Source organism: Odocoileus virginianus, chromosome 17, assembly GCF_023699985.2.
Source record: "Odocoileus virginianus isolate 20LAN1187 ecotype Illinois chromosome 17, Ovbor_1.2, whole genome shotgun sequence".
Classification (NCBI taxonomy): domain Eukaryota; kingdom Metazoa; phylum Chordata; class Mammalia; order Artiodactyla; family Cervidae; genus Odocoileus; species Odocoileus virginianus.
The window spans coordinates 46,213,865-46,227,046 of record NC_069690.1 but is presented as its reverse complement, the minus strand read 5'-3'; the positions used below and the strand labels follow the sequence as shown (position 1 = coordinate 46,227,046).

At 41.7% G+C, this 13,182-nt stretch overlaps 1 protein-coding gene across 2 annotated transcripts in view; it reads right to left on the bottom strand.

Annotated features, from left to right (window-relative positions):
* RPTOR (regulatory associated protein of MTOR complex 1) overlaps positions 1-13,182 on the bottom strand; it is a 310,827-nt gene that overhangs the window by 238,765 nt on the left and 58,880 nt on the right. For both annotated transcript variants that reach the window (XM_020875726.2, XM_020875727.2), the window contains exon 2: positions 4,837-4,939. In XM_020875726.2, coding sequence (XP_020731385.1) covers positions 4,837-4,939 — 103 coding nt within the window. The remainder of the gene's footprint in view (positions 1-4,836; positions 4,940-13,182) is intronic.

Here is a 13,182-nt window from a genome sequence, read left to right as displayed (position 1 = left end):
CTGTCCCAGGGATTTCCCAGCAAGAATACTAGAATAGGGTGCCATTCCCTTCTCCAGAGGATCTTCCTGACCAAAGGATTGAACCCACATCTCTTACATTTCCTGCACTGGCAGGTGGATTTTTTTACCAGTAGCACCACCTGGGAACCCCACATATGCTATACTTTAACACAAATTAAAAATTTAAAAACATACAGAACTCACTGCTCAAGAAACATCTGTACTTCTCCATAGCTTGTATTTAGTGGACATTTCCTAAGTATTTCTTCACTGAAATATGAACAGGGTTTAAACCAAAAGTCCGTAAGAGCAAGAGGTCTAGGCGCAGGCACAGGGTGCACCCAGCATCCAGCAGCAAGGCCCAGACAAGCCCAGCAAGCACTCCCAGGGCTGCGCCCACAACCAGCCCCTTCTCCTCCCAGGGCTCACTCTCACCTCCCCGTGCAGCCCCCACCCCCTTACATGGCCTGTTCCAACTCCACCATGTCTGCTGAGTTCAAGGGGCCTGTCTCCCTTGTGCTGGTCTTGTCTAAAACTAAATCCTAAGAAGCATGACTACATTTCTATATATACCTCTGCACTTAACAGGTAGGTCTCCACTTAACATCTGTTGACCAACTCAACTATCTGTCAAGTCCAAGTCTGATATAAGGATCAGACAACAGGCTGTGAAGATATCTGTAAAACCAAGAGCTGTAAGCAGAGGCTTTCTACTACTAGTTTTAGCTCGTCGACACAGGTCTCTTAATATCCATATGGGGGGAAGAAGAAAATGCTTTTCTCTAAGAAGTAGAAACACAAAGCAAAATGCCTCCCAAATATTTTCTTAGGATAACAGAATTCCCAAGCATCCAATCAACTCACAGCCATCTTACCTCTGAAACACGGCTACTGTTAGCTAGATGTAAAAGGCATCAAGGCTAAATGACGCTCCCTCCCCTTCAGCGCTCAGCTCATCTACACTCTGTTTTCAAACACTGATCCTCTCAGGTACAGGAGAGCTGTTCTTTAGTGGGATTGTTTTTAGTTTAATGTGGGGCCATAAAACAAAACAGCCTCTCCCCTGCTTCCCTGAGTGTCGCCTCCACGAAATAAAACAGCATCTTATTGTCTAGAGGAACAGAGGGGTGGTAGCCATGTAGGCACACTCATTCCTGCTGGGCTACCCGGAGGCCTATGCACCTTTCCCCCTCCCTCGCTGGAGCTGGAATCCAGGTCTTGGCTGTGCAGCAGTCCAGCAGGGAGGGCGGGCCATCACTGCTGGGTAGCACAGTGCATCTTCTACTTGCTTATTCTGGCACCACAGGAAAACCTAAAGGGCCACTTCAGGGACACTCAGGTACATCCTCCGAGCCTCTGGAAGTGGGGCTCTCCCCAACGTGTGTGGAGACTGTAGGCACAGAGGTAGACAAAAAGGAACTGGAAAGTAAGAATCTGCCTATTTCTCAAGTTCCCAGACCCCTTATCCCTACAATCAGGGCAGTTTCGATCAGCAGTCTCGCCAGTTTGATGTGTGTCTGCAGCCATAAAGCAATGAACTCGTAATCCCCACCCAGCCCCATGCACAGAAGCATGGTTCTTTCCCCCATCTTTGGGGCGAGCACACAGAAGAGGCAGGGGCGGTACAGATGTGGGAACAGCTCAGGTTCCTACCTAGCACCCTGGCCTGTTGGGTGCAGTGGGGAGACGAGTGCAGGCCCCTGGTGGCTGCTCCTGGCTGTGAACAATCCCCAAGTTGAGCCCTGTTCATGCCCCAGTTAATCGCTCTCCAGCCAAGAAGTGGGTGCCATTATCAGATCTGTTTTGCAAAGGAAACTAAGGCCCCAAATGGTTAAGTGACTGCTTGAGTGAAATAGCTGGAATGAATAAGCTGGGGTCATGATGAGTGCAAAACCTTTTGATTTCTGGTGACAGAGCACAAAATGCTAAGACCAAGTATAAAACATTGATTGGCTGCCTTCTAAACGGGAACATCTTTTTAGATTATTAGAAGGTACCAAGCCCTGCAGGGGGTCTTCCTCAGGACTCCCTTTCCCAGCCATGACATGCTCCAGGCATACCATCCTGAAAAAGGCAGAACCAACCTGTCATCAAGCTTGGATCTCCCTGCCTCACCAGCCAAACCATGAGTTCAAGTCGAATAAACTGGAAGTCTGATGATGAAGGAAACATTAACACAGACAAAGCACCTCTTCCCCCAAAATGTTTATTAACTACAAAAGGGAAGGGGTGAATCTTACAGCTGAAGTTCAGGTACCAACTTAATCAAATGATAAGAGAGCTACATACCCAGCAATGAGATAAATTAAAGTCATGTGCCACCTGATAGGATCCACAGGGGAAGGTGGATCTCTTCCATGATACTCCTGCCAAGAGGCATAAACAAAATGTAATCCCAAGGAACCATTGGGGACATTCTGCTAAACAGAGCACCTGTGACCTTCTAAGTGTCAAGGTCATGAAGGTTAAGGAAAGACTGAAGCCTGTTCCAGGTTGGATGAAATTAAATTAGGGACAATGTGTGAAGCAGGAAAGAGTCTCTGTGCCGTAAAGGACCTTATGGGGACAGCAGCAACCCTGAAAATGCAATCGAAGTCTTACCCGGTAGTGGGACATCCGTGTTAATCCCCTGTCTGTGAGGACCAGGTTGTCATTATAAAAGAGAAACTCTTGTATATAGCAATCATACATTAATAGGTTTCAAAGTGATGGAGCATCATTTCAGCAGCTTGCTTTCAAATGAATGAGGAAAAAAACGGCTTAGAGCTCCACATGCAACTTCTGAAAATGTTTTTTCAAAATAAAAATTAACATATAGGCTGCTAGATACCATTACAAGTTTGCTGAATCAAATCTCTAAGACTTTCCCCCTCCCTTATCCTATATTGTTGAAATCACCATCATAAGGACTTGCTTTTTAATAAAACCAAAATGAAAAATTTTTAACTCACAAAAGGCAATATGCCCTGCTGAATTCAAAATCTACTGAAATGATTACAAAGTAGACTGCATATCTGAACCTCAGAAAATTTGGACTATAACATGAAAAAATCTATTTGTTTGCTGGATTTCACATCAAGAAGAAAGTAGAGGATTCTCTGCATTTTTATTAACACTGTCCCATAAATACTGATCAAAGAGACTATGTGAGATGTGAGGGAGGGTTCTTTGATTTATCTTTGGGGGCAGGAATGCAGAAGGCAAAGGATCCCTAGAGAATCTAATGAAAACCAAAGCCCCTTAGCCCGGAAGGTGCACTTCTCTACTCAGATACCACCACCCACACAATCCCCAGGAGTGTACACTGGGATCTGGGCTGAGAAGTCTTATGTTAAAAAACCTAACAGAAGAGTAGTAACAGAGGGAGGAAATAGAAAACAACTGATTAAATTCAGCTTTGACAAGGGGTAAATGAAGTGGAAACAGTCAGTGGGGGCTAATAAGAAGTCAATTTCAATTGGCACAGTCACCAAGGGATGGCAGAGAGCCAAGAAAGCATCTAAGGAAACTGGCCACAGGAAACAGCTACTGTCACTGGGTGGGAGGACAAGGGGCCTGTGCTGCAGGCAGAAGGCTGTGAAATAAAGGCTGTCATCCTAAGATACCCCCAAATAGTGAAATAGGTAAGTAAAGTGGAGAAAAAAAAACCTTTTTTCCCAATTCAGATTATAACAATTTGTAATTTTTACTGTTTAAAGCAGATAAAGGGAATTTCTGCTTTTGCTTAGACTAGAGAAAGCCACAGAGAGGTGGGATATGGATTTCCCTAATCCTACCAACAAGAGAAAGCTGAAAATTCAATGATGGACACAAAGGAAATTCATACTGTGATGGCTTCACTGGTAAATTATACCAAAATTTACAGAAGAAATAATACCCTACTCAATACAAACTCTTCCTTGAAACAGGAAAGATGGGAATATTTCTCAACTTGTTTAATGAGACCAACATTATTTTGCTACCAAAATGAGACAAATACATTGCAAGATGAAAAAACTATAGACCAACAACCCTCATAAGCAGAAATGTACGATTCCTTAATAGAATATTAGCAGTCAAATCCAGGAACATATGAAAAATATAAAACAAGTGAAGCTTATGCCAGAAATTCAAGGTTGGATTAACAAGATCAATCCATATAATTCACCACATCAACAGACTAAAAAAGTAAAGTCAGGTTATTATCTCATTAGATGTTGAGAAAGCATTTGATAAGTTTCAACATTGATTCCTGACAGAAACTATCAGCAAACTAAGAATAGAAGTGAACTTCTTAACTTAGAAAAGAGATCAGAAAAAAACTTTGGCTAGTGTCCTGTCAGTGGTGGAAGCCTAAAGCTTTCTCCCTAATGTTTTCTCTCCAGAAACAAGTGAAGGTTGTGCTGCACCATTTCTAGTCAACAATGTGCTAAGATGCTCTGGGAGGATGATGACAACTTCGCCTCCTCCTGGAAGGAGGTAGGTGGGACTCCGTGTTGAACAACTGAGGCACCTGCATGCAGGTATCAGTGCTTCAGGGTTTTTTGGTTTGTTTGTTTTTTTTTAAGTGTATGTAACTAGTACTAGGTACGATATGCAGGGCAAATTTAAAGGAGAAAATTATATAATCCAATAGTCATCGTTTAATCAATTTTTCCTGAGACACTCTCTCCACTGCAAATGGTAAGTGAATGTATTAAAGGTTATATAACTGCAAGATGAAATAAAATCTTCAGATTTACACAAACCAATCACAGGCCTGCAGTGGACCAAGACAGCGGAAGCAGGCCCTGCCAAGCCAAGAACCCCACGCAGTGACCCCCTGTGACAGGTGGTAAGGGAGGGACCTGCACTTACCAATCCAGCATTCCAAACGCGCACAAGGGGTGGTCTTGACCACATCTGGAGGGTCCACACCGACATTCAGGCACAAAACTAAGGCCACGCTGACAGTCTTCATCTGGAAACACAACAGAAAAAACAAATATTTCTATATGAAATTCACTGATGAGTTTTCCAGTTGTTAAAATGTTCCCAGACATACATAGCCGTCTGCATTCCCAGTCAGCCTTCAGTCGTCTGCCACCTGTGCCCCTCTTCAGGTATTTCACAATTAAGACAGGGTTTGAGTCAGGCAGGCAGATGAAGACAGGTACACGGCAGGAGAAGCTAGCTTTTCTCAGGCTTTCTTAAGATATACTTCAAAAACAATTATTTGATCAAAAGATGTAAATATTTTAAGACACTTGATACACTGTGCCAAACTACGCAAAAATTCTTGCACAAATTTACATTCTGACCAGTTTATTGCTATTCTTATTATTTAAAATTGTTAATTATTTAATGAGAGGAAAAAAGTATCATACTGATTTAGTTTGCATTCTTTAGTATTAATAAGACTGAATTGTTTTCCCAAATATTTGTATCCTTTATCTTTTGTGGATCTTCTACTCATGTTTATACTATCATTTTTGTTTGCTAACATTAGTGATCTTTGCTGATTGATTTTCACAGACTCTTTACATATTAAAGATGGCGTCCACATTGTTGGTTATAAATATTTTCCCAGTCTAGTGTTTGCCATTGGATTCCTTCCTCTTTCTTGACATACTACAGCCCTGGGCCCATCAGCTGATACACGTTCCTCTACACCTGCTCCTGCTTGAGTCCAGGATCTCCGTGTTAGGAAAGGTCAGCCCCATCTACCCAGCTGCTCAAGCCAGAAATCTGGACTCATCCTTCATTAGTTCACTTGTTCAACAACTTGTCCAACCCACCAGGTGCAGTTTTTAGAAACTGAGGACCCATTAGTAAATCAAAGAAATAAAAATCCTGGGGCTTCCCTGGTGGTCCAGTGGTTAAGACTCCATGCTTCCATTGCAGGGGGCCTGGTTTCCATCCCTGGTTGAGGAACAAAGATCCCATGTGCCACAGGACATGGTCCAAAAAAAAGAAAAATCCCTGCTAGGAGTGGGGAGGCTGTCATTTCAAATAGGATGGCCGAGAGGAAGACCACTTGAGCCTCTGCTCCCTCCACCTGGGTCCTGAGCACCAATGTCCACTGTGACTACCCATCTAGCACGTTCATCCTGCTCCTAAATGTCTCAGAGTCTGTCAACTTCACTATCCCGACTCCAAGCCACCTCCACGTCCAACCTGTGCTCCACCACTTTCCTAGGACCCCCTCTCCTGTCTCCCCAGTCCAGGCTTTCAAACACATCAGTGCACTGCCCTGTTTTCAGTCAGTCCCCAAAACCTTCAAGATTTACTATGAACTGCTCCACATGCTATTCAAGCCTTGTAAGCTTCAGCTCCTGCCAAACTCCCCACTAGTGTCGGGTCTTGCCCTCAGTCCACCTGGCATGACCTCTGGGTCTTCAAACACATGACCCTTCTGTCAGGGCTCCTTGCCTGGTCTCACCAGCTCAGGCTCTCTCAGGTTCAAACTTCCATTCCTTGCGGAGGCCTTCCCAGATCTCATCAGGGCAGACCCACCCACTCAATGCCACCCCAGCATCTGTGCCTTTCTCTTGGCAGAGCCAGGCTGGTCCACATTCCTCTGTGCACCTGCAGCTCCTCCAAGGACAGAGCTGACACATGGGAGCAAGATACCTGACCCAGTGATCATCTGCTGAGTGAGTGGCTATAGGGATTTTCCTCTGATATTTTCATTTGCTTCATACTTCACCCTTTTAATCCAGCTGGATGTTATTTTGGTATATGGTACCAGGTGAGGATGAGATGGTTAGATAGTATCACCAACTGAAAGGATATGAATTTGAGCAAACTCTAGAAGACAGTGAAGGACAGAGGAGCCTGGCATGCTGCAGCCCATGGGGTCACAAAGAGTTGGACAGAACTTAGCGACTGAACAACAATACAACCAGGTGATGATTAATTTTTTCTCAAAAAACTACCCAATGATGCCAATTCCCCCTGTTAAAAAACTTACTCAAACTCACATGTTTGTAGTAAGCATATATTCCACATAGACCAAATTCTATTTCTGGGTCATACCTTACTGACTTAAATAATTTATCCTCACAACATTTCACAGTGTTGGGAAACCCAGTTTTCTTCCTCACAATTTTTTTTTAAACTTTTACTCAGTTCTATTTATATTCATCTATTTTTTTCAAATTAATTGCTAGTCAATTTCTTAATCCCATGGAGATTTTGATTAAAGTTGTTTAACCAAACTGCTTATTGATAACACGAAGTATTTTAAATTGTATTTTTTGATCGAACAATTTCACACATGAGGATCTGTCATAAGAAATACAAAATATAATGAGAGAATCTTCTACGTGTAATGATTTTCTTCACAGCATTTCTTATCATGGAAAACAAGTGGGAATGACCTAAATTTTAGGCAAATGAAGGAATGTTTAAGCACACCATTATGTACTCTTAACAGAATGACACTTAAATTCTTAAAATGTTAAATAAAAATGGATTCAAAATACAAAGACATTACATTTAACATATAAACCAAACTTGGCAAGACATAACATCCTTATGATATTCTATTTTTCCATACAGGACTACAATTTATTCAAATTTCAAGCTTCCCCAAGTCTTGTTCTTTTTTTTTTTGCGGCGGTGGGGTGGGGGCTGGGAGGAGGCGGGGTGGTGCACATGCTATATAGCATGTGAGCTCTTAGTTCCCCAACCAGAGACTGAACCCGTGCCTCCTGCAATGGAAGTATGGAGTCCCAACCACTGGACCTCCTGTTCATTTCTTTTAAGATTATTTCTGGATTGTTCATGACTATTTGGGAGCAACATGCTACAAACCATGTCTTTTGCCCATAGTAGTTTCTTACTGATTGCTGAATTGTCAGAATAATGTTTAAGTCACTTTGCTAAATTCTTAAACGTAACTGCTTTTAGGTGACTCTCTCCAAGTTTTGTTAGCATACAAATATACTGTCTGTGAATAAGGATGAGTCTAGCTCATTCTTTTTAATAGATCAGTCTTCTTTTTCTTTATTAGGTCTCATGGCATTACACAAATCTTCCAAAATCATATTACTAATAATTACAAAATGACGACAGTGGTGATCTTTGCACTTGGTTTTAATAAAATTGTCATAAATGTTTCATCATTAAGAATGATGATGGTTACTGATTTGATATAGTCTTTATTATATCATGAAAATATTCCTGTTGAAAACAGAATTTAAAGTTATATGAGGAAAAAAGGAAGTATTTTTGTCTTTCCTCTCCCAACACTTAAAAAAAAAAAGCATTTATTAATAATAATCTCAGTCTTTAAGGTAACTGCAACCCTGGGTCCAAAGACATATTGAATAGAGGAATAGTATCTTCCAGAGACACAGACAAGAATCTTCTCATTATGAACCATAAGAAACAAATTTTGGCTCCTTGACCTAACATTAAGGGAAAACATTGAAAAATAATCAGAGAATAACAAAAATTTTATTTGTTAGTCATTTTCCAGTATTTAATTGATCAGTATCAACAATTCCATACAGACAATTGATTGTTTTATAGTAAACTAAATCTTTGTGTATAAGTTGCTTAAAACTAGAAGCTTCTGGGAACATTTCTGTGGTCTTCCTATGGCCCTGGTGAATAAAACACCTAGCACCTGTCCTTTGCCATACTTAAATCAAGGGCATTTTTTCTGTGCTCTATAATGCGGAACTCTGAAGTCTCCATGAGGCGTTGGTTAAACCCTGGAGCAAGTTTTAAGTTGCTTCCTAAGAAAAATGTTGCTTTCCTTATAGTCCTCTGAGGGCCCTCTGGGCACCAGAAGAGGCTTCCATGGACAAAACACCCCACATGGATCAGGGTCTCTGCTCAGACTGTGCACCGCCGCAATTGTGTGTTTTGTCCTCAATCGCAAAGAGAGCCTACTCTTAGATCCTTCACCTCTTACAAAGCCCAGGTGAAGGACACTACATTCAGGGGTCTGCTCTAAGGCCCACCCCATCCACTGTGCCTCGGCCAACCCAATGCCTGTTACAGACCCAGGAGAAAGAGGTCGAGCCGGTCTTCTGGACTGATGAGAGCTCAGGAACGCCCCACATTACCCCTTTCTGTTACCTCCAGGAGTTAACAGCCAGGTCTCAGGCCCAGTCATTACTGACCATTTCTGAGCAAGAATGGCCTCCACATGCCAACGCTGACTCCCTATCTGGCACGTGCCATGCAGTCACCAAAAGCCCATGAAAGTGGTTGTGCCCCCACCTTAAGGAGGCATGGAGGGAGTAAGGAACTTGGAGAGAGGCACCAGGACTAAAGCCTGGTCACTGGGATTTCAAAGCTCCATCGCTGGCATATTTGCTTCATCTCTCTGGGGTCAGGGAGGTGCTGCAAGGTGAGGCAGAGCATTTATGTAGCATTTCTGTGATATCTGGTCATAATCCTATTTCTCCCACCTCATCTGACACTCTAGAAAAATTGCCTTCCCTCCGCCCCTACAATTGTAGTTAATGAATTCAGTAAAATAAATAATTTCTAATTTCATTATAAAAAGTACGACTTCTGAGGCTCTCAAAGTCCTTAGGCAGAACACTAATGGAAACACAATCATTGCTCTTTACTATCCTGCGAGGCGGCTCGTGGGCCTTCCCTCACCAGGCCTCCAAGTGCAGTGTTCATTACTAACCAAACATTACTGACAGCAACAATTTCTCCATTATTGCTTTGAAGGTGAGCAACAGGAGAGCAGGGCCCTCAGAGAGAAAGTGTGAAATTAACTCCACTCCATAAATGAAGACATGAAAGGAATTAATTTGATTCATCCTGGCTTATACAAAACACACCTACCCTATATCCCGCCTTTTAAGAAAACAAGGGGGAAAGTCTCAAGAATACATTGATACATGAACTAAAAACATGTATTTGGCCTAACACTTAGCTACCAATTTAATTCCACAATTGGACAGAAGACATTACTAGTAAGTGCCCTCAAGCCAATCAAATATGTCTGAGCTCCCCTGCAAACTATAATGGCATTGGCTTGATTTCAAATGTGGTGGATTTTCAATTCTTAGCTATACCCGAAAGTGTCCTTTTCGTATTTTATTTTCATTTCTATGGTAACCTCATTCCAAAAATTCTAGATTCATGTTTTTTAATAATACAGTTACAGCATTAAGAAAATGTAAGGGCTACCAACTTTAGTGTGCAAGAACTGCATAATAGTACATAAAATAATCCTTTTGGACTTTAAAACAGTTCCTCCCCAATGTCATATAATTGAAGATGACAGAGTTATATCTCTAGAGGTTAATTTTGCATTTGAAAAGATCATCATTCTGAGAAGCTCTAAAACACTGGGATCACTAAAAATGTGTGACCTTCGACATGCTGGTCTACTCCAATCTCTCCTGAACAACTCCCTCACCATGAAATGATGCCAATGATCTCTTAGGCCCCAAGACTTCTCTGACCCTAAAATTTTGACTCCAGGATTGGCCTCTCCAGCCGTACCGGAAATATCCCTAAAGGCATGGAGCATGCTGCCTTAGGATTCTAAATTCAACCCAGAGGTCTCAACACTACCTTGGAAGAGGCTTGGTACAAGGGGCGCCTGATGCTGTTATAACAGCATGGGCAGTTCCATGTACAATCTTCTGGCATCAGAGTTTGGAAATTCATGATTTTTCTAATTCACAAAAGGATAATATGGTATATATCCCATATGGCATATAACACACAGAGAAGGATCTGTAGTAACATCCTATTCAAAACTATTAAAATTTCCGCTGAAAGGCACAAATATCCACTATCCAACAACCTCATACCAGCTCACAGCCCAGTTTTGCCTTCAAATGAGTTGTGAAAACATTTTCAATATTCAGAGCTTTTTGGATTTGAGAATTGGAGATGGGGGTCTGTGGATCCATATCACTGCCCCTACTGAAAGCCTCTGTATACTACTTGTCACCTTACTGATTAGAAATACATTAATGCCTGTCACCAAAGAATTCAAAACAAAATCACAAAGAATTCCTTTATTCGTTCCTTTCTATTCAATTATCTGATAAACCATATATTTTTTAAAAGACAGACTGGATCAAACCTGAGTATAAATTCACAGGCTGCTGTGCACAATGACATCCAAGCTGTTATGCAGAATAAAGAAATCATGTAGGTTAAACTGGCCAATCACTGCTTTCTGCTCCCCAAACCAAGAGTCTGACTCACTCCTATTCCTTCTGACATAAACAACTGAGCATCATGGAGAATAAACAGAAAGCAAGACTAGGGTTTGCCACATATGCCACAACATTCACTATTCCCCTGTTCATCTGAGGCAAAGCCACCCAATTCCCAGCAGTGCTCATTAAGATTCAGAGCATCAAGCAAAAACTTTGAGCAGAGCCGAAGCTATACAAATACATAATTTATAAAGAAAGTCAGAAACTAGAACATACAGCAAACAGAGTAGACGCACCACAGAAAGAGTGGGGGGGATCAAGTTACTGAAGAAAAGGAAAAACTGGCTTGCCTCCTAATTCTCATCCCAAAGACTGCTAGAAAGAAATGAACAATAAACCTAGCAAGAAGCACATTAAACGGAATTTTTGCAACCAAGACCCGTAATACAAAACAAGATCCTCATCACCAGCAGCAACTGTATGAACCTGGGCAATCCTGTTTGTCTGTTCCTTTGTTCATTTCAGTGGGAATTGGCAATGAGGGAGCGGTTCTTTAATGTGTGAGCTCAGTTTGTTACCTTGAGCCACAGGCCTAATTTGGGTTTAAACACTCTTTTTTGAGGCCAAATTCTGTTTATAGTTCCCTGTCTAGATTTTCCATCAAATCCACCTTCACTCCTGTAAAATAGCCTAATAAAAAGGGAAGACACAAGAGGTAACTTCAACATGAAGAATCAGAAAGTCTCATCCAGAGATGTTGTCTCAGACGGGTGCAGAGTTCTCCCCCTCTCCCCCTCCCACCCCATCCAAATGCTAAGGACACGTGGAGCAAGAGTACTTCCAACACGGAGACCCTTGGGAAACTTAGGTTTCTAAAAACCAAATTAAAGAACTGCATACAAAATAGGCTGACTACAGAGATCATAACTGCTTTAAACAAGCCCAAGAAATCCCTTCTCAAAGAAATACTACACTGATTCTTTTTGTGATTTCTTCATGAACAGATGGTCTCCCCCTGGTGCTACCTTTGCAAACCTGGGCATCTGTGATGGGGGTTCTACACCCCTCTCTGATCTGAGGAGCCAGTCTACTTGCACTAATGAGCTGAGAAACCAAAAATGACGTCCTTGCCTTTTCTTGTAAATACCTTTCGGGATGAAACTTAAGTGTTTACACACCCATACACACACAATTAACTCTTCAGTCTGCTCCCTCATAAAGTGAAAATAAAAATACTTGTCACAGAGGGATAATATGAAGAAGTTGTCTATACTGAAAAATTAACTTTAAATAAGTCGACAATATACAAACAATTCTGTTAAGGCCTCAGGGTCTGACTTGAGGGCACAGGTTAAAGAACACTCTGGATCATGTGCTGGAACATGACATCAACTTTAAAGCACATCTACAGGCTGCACAACTCTGTTGGAAGCCGGTGAACTTTGTAACATGGGCACTAAACATAGATCTCAATAAACTTGTTAGAAAAGATATATTTTCAAAGAATGTTAAATAGCATGAGATATACCCAAACATAATCTGAATGCAGAGAGGAGGTATACAACCAGATCCATAATTCTTATTCCAAATATGCAAGTACACGTATGCTTAAGACACAGAGTTAAAAAACAAGATGTCACAAGTAGTTCTGATCTCTGGGGAGTGGAAAGTGTGGATGATTCCTCTTTTTCTCTTTCTACCTGGCCCTGCTGTGTGTGTATTTTCAAACTTTCTACCATGAACATATGTCATTTATATAAGCAAATGGAAAGGTTATAAAAATTATTTTATCACAATAGTCAAGGAGTTTTTGCATGTGTTCATAGATGTATATATCATCTTTATTGTGTCCTGAAAATAAAGAGAGTAGCTTGTTCGGTTAGCTGAAGCTTAGACTAGTATCCAAGGCAACGAGTGGGCCAGGATTGTGTGAGGAAATGCAACGTGGGTGATTCCCAGGGAACCCACAGGGACAGCACTATGCCAACCAAACCGAACATGGCCTCATACTCAACAACACACCTGGTCTTGGCAAAGCAGGGAAAGCAATGGCTTTAGTCCATGTCTT